At 58.7% G+C, this 6523-nt stretch overlaps 2 protein-coding genes across 2 annotated transcripts; one reads left to right on the forward strand and one right to left on the reverse strand.

Moving 5' to 3' along the window:
* The first annotated feature begins 461 nt into the window (after positions 1 to 461).
* SYCN (syncollin) lies at positions 462 to 1671 on the forward strand. The gene is made up of 2 exons (XM_059045846.2): positions 462 to 856; positions 1605 to 1671. The coding sequence occupies exons 1-2, from the start codon at positions 462 to 464 to the stop codon at positions 1612 to 1614; spliced, it is 405 nt and encodes a 134-aa protein (XP_058901829.1). The 3' UTR covers positions 1615 to 1671.
* Positions 1672 to 3247: 1576 nt separating this feature from the next.
* On the reverse strand, positions 3248 to 6052 carry NCCRP1 (NCCRP1, F-box associated domain containing). Its single transcript, XM_059045838.1, is given in 7 exon segments — positions 3248 to 3309; positions 3312 to 3384; positions 3513 to 3654; positions 4228 to 4329; positions 4977 to 5024; positions 5110 to 5200; positions 5779 to 6052. Coding segments are annotated over 7 exon segments (792 nt in total).
* Between the last annotated feature and the right edge of the window lie 471 nt (positions 6053 to 6523).

Below are 6523 nucleotides of genomic sequence, written 5' to 3' on the forward strand. Positions count from 1 at the left end.
CTCCCCATCTCTCTCCCCCCTCTTCCTTCCCTTCCAGGGTTTCTCTCTCCTTATCTCCAGCTTCTCCATTCCCAAGGGCCTGCCTCCCAGGAAGCGGACCTGCGCAGCGCGGAGGCCCAGCTCCCCTCCCCCTCCTTGGGCCTCTTGGTATTTGGAAGGGGTTTGTCCATTCCTTGTCAATTTTTAAGAGCTCATCCTCCCTATAACTATTAACCCTAGGCTACCCTCTGTATTACAAGCCACTGGTCCTGTCATTTGCCACATTAAATCTTAAGCTGCTGAGTTTTATACAAATAAGTCCGTCTTGTATTCATCTGCTGTGGGTTTCCGACCTAGGTTGGGAAGATTTCCCGCTCCTAAGCGCCCTCCTCTTCCCTCCCTAAGTCCTTATCTCGCAGCTTTTCCCTTCCCACGGGTCAGGAGCATAAAAGGGCTGGAGGGCGCTGCCCTGCAGTGTCGACATGTCCCTTCTGTGCTCACTGCTGCTGGCCTTGGCCCTGGCGGCCGTCCCCGGCGTCCAAGGCGCCTGCCCGCAGCCCAGTGACATCAAGAACATCAACGGGACGCGCACGTGCGCCAAGGTCTACGACAAGAGCGACCCCTACTACGATCTCTGCTGCGGCGGCGCCGAGCTGTCGCTGGAGCCGGGCACCGACATGCCCTACCTGCCCTCTGGCTGGAAGAACACCATCTCGTCCCTCGTGGTGGGCCCGCGCTGCGAGCTCACCGTGTGGTCCTCTCGCGGCAAGGCCGGCAAGTCGCGCAAATTCTCGTCCGGCACCTACCCGCGCCTGGAAGAGTACCGCCGCGGCCTGTTCGGGGACTGGTCCAACTCCATCTCCTCGCTCTACTGCAGGTGCCCGCCCGGTGGCCCGCGCCCGTAGGAACCCGGCCCCCCGTCCGCACATCCACCTGCCTAGCTCCCAACCGAGCACCCGGGCTCCAGCCCCATCATCCAGACCGCTGAGCCTCTGACCCAAATTGGGCGTCCTTAAAACCAGTCCGGGAGGTCCCCCTTCTCCTCCCCCACGCCCCCTCCCCAAGCCCATGCCCCTTGGATCTCCCAGACCCAACTCTGGGATTCCCAGGCTCAGAAGCTGACCCAGTAATCCAGCCTCCGTTCTGGGAGCACCCTCTCCAACCTCAGATCCCAGAGCTCTCAGACCCAGCTCTGGGACTCCCAGATTCTAAACCCGACCCAGACCTCAAGACCCCAGACCTAATTCTAGAAATGCCCTATCCAGCCCTCGTGCTCCACCCTCCTAGACCCTCTAGATTAGCCTTGGTCCCGGAAACCAGTTCCAGAGCCCCTGTTAAGGTTCTGAAACCCCCAGACCCAACTTTGGAGGCCGTTGAGCCCACCCTGGACTCACATATCCAAGCTCACAGACCTGGGGGCCCTAAATGTAGCCAGGGCACCCCCTAAAACCACCCCACCTGTCCCTCTACCCCCAAGAACTCCAAGAGCCCCCAGCCCCAAACTCCCAGGCCAGGATGCCTAGCTCCTGAACTTGGAGTCCAGCCCGGAACCCCCACCCCATCTCAGGCTTCTAGAACCCCTCCCACCTGGCACCCCCTGGTAATAATTTTTGATTCTGTGGCAGGTGCTTCTGATGCCTTAGCAGTCCCTCATCTCCATCCCCCGCAAAATGCTGAGCCCCTCACCTGACCTTGTCCGTGGCGTCTGCTGAAGTCCGCAAGACCCAGAAGAGAGCTCACCGCCTGCCTCCACCACCCTGCCTTCCCTGTAATACAACTGCTATGAACTTGTCCCTGCCTGCCATCTATTTGTGTCTGGGACCCAAGCCCATGCAGATGTGGCTCAGGATGGAGGAGAGAGCAGGGTGGTCAGGCCTGGGTCAGCCCATACTTGGGACAGTGCCGTGGATGGGGGGGGACACACCCATAGATTCCGACGTGGATTTAGGTGTGGACACACACCCCCGCACAGGACATCTGGGTGACATGCCATGGTATTGCCGGTTGATCGTTAAACATTGAAATGCTTCCCACACTTTTTGGTGGATAGCCCTTCTCTGAATGCCCCCCAGCTGTCAGGCCTGCCGGGACCTCCAGACTCCCTCAGGATTTATGAATAGGACAGTAGGAGGCCTTCAAGGACCCTGCTCCAGGCTAGGGCCAGGGTATGTTTTGCAATCTGGCCACAGCCCAGGACTTATGGGTTGTGAAGTGCTTTCAGTGCCCCTCTACCCAACACATGGAGAACACTTTAGTTCTAATTTGTATATTTTTGAAAGTTTGAATTTGCAATTTACTACTCCCAAGGATAAGGGTCCTTGATGGGTACCTGGGTTTGGGGGCTCTGGAGGAGTGAGAGAAGAGAAATGAGGGGTCTTGGGGGAGAAGAAGTAGGTGGACAGCTCTGGGGGATGATAACTTGGGATTGGAGGAGGAGGGAATCTGGGGGATTCTGAGTTAAGAGACATGGGAGAAGAGGTAAGTGGAGAGGCTACGAGGCCATAAACTGGGGCTATGTGAAGAGACCAGAGGTCAAGGGAGGTACCAGAGGATCAAGGATTAGAGGATGTGCAAGTTGGAAAGTGGGAAATGAACGCAGTGAAGTTCTTTTTTTCTTTTTCTGGCCACCATGCACGGTATGCGGTATCTTAGTTCCCCTACCAGGGCTCGAACCTGCGCCCCCTGCAGTGGAAGCACAGAGTCTTAAACACTGGACCGCCAGGGAAGTCCCTTGGTGAAGTTCTAAGGATCAAACACCACGGAAATAATCAGCATCCTTGGGCACATGTATTTATTCGTTCAGTCAGCAAAGATTTATTGAGCCCCTACTATCTGTCAAGCACTGACTCAGAAAGAAGTGGCCACCGCCCTTATGGAAAATACCAGAGAGTCAGACATTCAAAGATGTGTGGGGAAAAAAAGAGAAAAAAAGAAAAGAAAAATAAAAAGATGTGTGAAGATGTCAAATGAGAAACCAAGGGTCAGGCAGGATTATGGGGGCATAGGAGGTGGTATGTGATCCAAGAGCAGCTGAGGGGTCATGAAGGTCTAGAAGGAGCAGGGACGTGCTCAGGGAACATGGTGAAGCATAAAGGTCAAGGAGTTGCTAAGGGTTAGGGACTTGTAAGGGTCAGGGAGCTGCTGTGGGGTCAGAGAGACATTAAGACGTCAGAAGTGATAAAGGAACAAGAAGATGCTAAGGGCTCAGGGGGGTGTCAAGGGGAGGATGGATGTGACAAGGGGTCAGAATGGGCCCGGAGCCAGCCAGTCACTCCCTGACCTGCACAGACACAGAGGAGTTGGTCACCCTCGTCTGCAGCAACCCACCACCATCCGGTTCTTGGTCTTGTGCAGGAAGAGGACAAAGCGGACGCCAGGGCCGTTCTGGCGGAATACATGGGACACCTGGGGTGACACCTGGGGCAGCACCAGGGCCAGGAAGAAGTTCTTATGAGGGACCCATAAACCCTGCTCTCCTCCCTCTGTAAGGTCTTGGGACGCGAAAGCATGTGTGTGGGTGGCAGGAGTCTCACCTGGACCCAGTGGCGGGGGGGGGGCTCTCCCAGAGGTCGGGGGGGGGGCACGTGGTGCTGGACGATGCCTGTGCAGCAGTCAGCTGCCAGCAGCCAGACGTGCAGCTCCTACACACAGACGTCCAATCGGCTGCCCTCATACCTGGGGGTGGGGGCCAGGCTTCAGCTGCCTGCACTGCCCCTACCTCCCAGCCCCAAACCCTGGCTCAGTCGCCAGTCAACACACACTCACTGGCACCCACTTTGTGCGCCGGGGCTGGGTGGTGCTGGCCCCACAGCAGTGACCAAGACAGCCCCACCCCCCACCCTCATGGGATTCATGGTCCAGTGGGGGAGGTGGACATGTCACCAGGCAGTGACAAACAGGAGTGGTCAGGGCCGGGATGGGGGGAATCCGGGGCACTGGAGGATAATGCATCTGACCCAACCTGGGGGTGGCCAGGGGAAGGCTTCCTGGTGGAGCCACACGTACCGACTCCTGAAGGAGAGAGGGGACTTCGCCTCGAGAAAAGGGGGTAGCCAGCAACCAGGGCAGAAGGAACAGCCTCTGGGCTGGCACACTGCAAGAACGGAAAGACTCAGAGAGAAGGGGCCACAGAGGTGGGCAGGGCTGGGTCCTGCAGTGGCAGGAGGGTCTCTGGGAGGATGGCGTGAGGCTTGCGTTTCAGGGAGCCCCTGTGTGCGACCTGGCTGGGCAGGCCGGTGGGGCAGAGGCACACCCCAGTCCGTGACCGTGACGTGTGGCTGCTCAGCATCAAGCAACTCCTCCCACAAGCCCTCTGCCAGAAGGTCCACACTCTGCTGCTTCACGGTCCAGCTGTGAGAGACAGCACGGGGGAGGCGGGGTCTGCCATCTGCCGGGATTCTCCCAGGCCATCCTGGCCCCAGCAAGCAGGACACCCTGATCATTGCACCCTGGAAGTGATGTCAAGGGTACCGGCATAAGGGCACTGAGAGCTCACTCAGCCTACCTCAAGGCCTCAGTTCCCATGAACTCCTCTGAGGGCAATGCATCCTGAGCCCCGTGTTGCAGGTGGGGAAACCGAGGCTCACAAAGGGAAGTGACTTGTCAAGATCGAGCAGCAAAGAAGTGGCAGAGCTGGGATCCCTACCCAGGTGCCTGTGACTCTGAGCCCCTGAGGTGCACCATCCCACCCACCGCTCAGAAGCAGGGCCTGGTTTAATGGCAGATAGCTGGTGGCCTGGGTGACCCTCTCCCTCCCACGGAAAGAGGCTGAGCATAGGAATAACGTTAACTGCTATTTATTTCACACCTACTATGTGCAGGCTACTCCCAGCCAGACCCTGTGGCGTGTGTTTTATGGGCATGCTCTTATGACTAACCCTGCTTACAGAGCAGGAGACTAGGGCCCAGAGAGGCAAAGACCGTTTCTCCGGGTCCCACAGCGAGGAAGTCCGTAACAAAGAATCACAGGCAGGCCACCGAGGGTCCCGGCCACTCACCTGAGGCCTTGCTGGAGCTTCTCTGTCTTAATGTGCCATCCGCGGAAACTGCCCGGTGGGTGGACGAACAAAGGATTAGAACGTGCCCATTCTCCAGGGCCACCCCCTCAGCACCCTGCTAGCCGCAAAGCGCTTACCCAGAGTCTCCAGGGGTTGCTGTGTGCGACCAGTAGGGGGCGCTGGCTCATAAACGTAGATGCCGGAAATGCGCAGGGAGGCGGAGCCTCAGGCGCGCTGAAGCTGCCCCCTAGCGAATGCCCCTCACTTTCTAACCCCAGGGCGGGCTGGACGAGCAGGAATCAGTGCCCTGCCTGCCAGACCAGACCAGCCAGGCAGGGGTGAGTGGTGAGTCATGGCCCTGGGAGAGCCCTGAGAACGTCCTGGAGGCGGAGGGACAATGCTCGGAGAGGGAGGGCATTGTGGTGAGACAGAGACACGGGGACAGAGAGAGGCACCAAGAAAAAGAGATAGAATATGGGCGGAGGGAAGGAGGGAGAGATACAGGGTGAGACAAAGAGACACAGGGAGAGCTAGGCGGAGACACATGACGTAGAAAGAAACAGAGATGCAGGTGGGACAAAGAGACGCAAAGAGACAGAGAGAGGCACAGTGACAAAAAGGGACACAGAGAGAGATGTAGAGGAATAAAAAGACAGAGGGACACTAATAGACAAAGATGGAGAAACAGAGTAGAGAGACAAGCAAACAGACGGAAAGAAGAAGAGACAGACGGTCTGGGTGAGCGAGGCTGGGGGAAGAAGACGGAGACGTCTCCAGCCCCGCGCGGACTTCTGTCCTGCACCTTCGGGGTTGGGAGAGCGGAGCAGGTTGCGGTAGAGCGGCCGCTGCGGGAAGAGCAGCTTCCAGGTGAGGCGCGGGGGCAGCTCCAGGCTCCCTCCCGGCGGCGCCCACTCCTGTAGCAGCAGCTGCTGTGCATAGGCCTCGGTCGGCTGCTCAGGCGCGGGGAGCCCGGGGGTCTCGGGGGCCGCGGGCGACGGCGGCGACGGCAGCTCCTGGGTGCTCGCGGGTTCCTCCATCCCGCCACCGAGCGCCGGTCCTTCCCGCACCTCCTCCATCCGTCGGGTCTGGGCGACTGTCCCGGCTCCTCTGCAGGGTTCGGGGTTAACCCAGGGCGGGAGTGGGCCGAGCGCCTCGGCTGGCATTTAAGCGAAGGGTGTGTTGGGGGAAGGATCTGGGGCTCCAGGCCCTGCTCCCTCAGATCCAGCAGTCCAGGTCACAGCGCCTCCTTTTCCCAGACTGTAGAAGTCCGGGTCCCGGCCCTGCTCCGTTTCCCAAGCCTCCTGCCCCAGTTTCCCCAGGGCCAGCTGAGGATCCAGACACCAGCCCTGGGAGAGGGGTGGGACCAGGGCGCTAATACTAGGGCTCCGGGGCACATCCACCTCTTTAAGATCCCGCATGGCAGGATTAGAGGTTAATTAATGAAGCCCCCCTCTTGCCACCCCCCTCAGCTAGGGTCCTGCCTCTGCCATTTCCTCCTCTGCCCTGACATGGGACACAACCTTGGGACCTGACTATGTTCTGGAAAC

The sequence above is a fragment of the Kogia breviceps genome, chromosome 18 (genome assembly GCF_026419965.1).
Source record: "Kogia breviceps isolate mKogBre1 chromosome 18, mKogBre1 haplotype 1, whole genome shotgun sequence".
NCBI lineage: Eukaryota > Metazoa > Chordata > Mammalia > Artiodactyla > Physeteridae > Kogia > Kogia breviceps.

Excerpts from the sequence above, each read along its gene's own strand:
- SYCN (XM_059045846.2), top strand. The coding sequence starts at position 462 with ATGTCCCTTCTGTGCTCACTGCTGCTGGCCTTGGCCCTGGCGGCCGTC.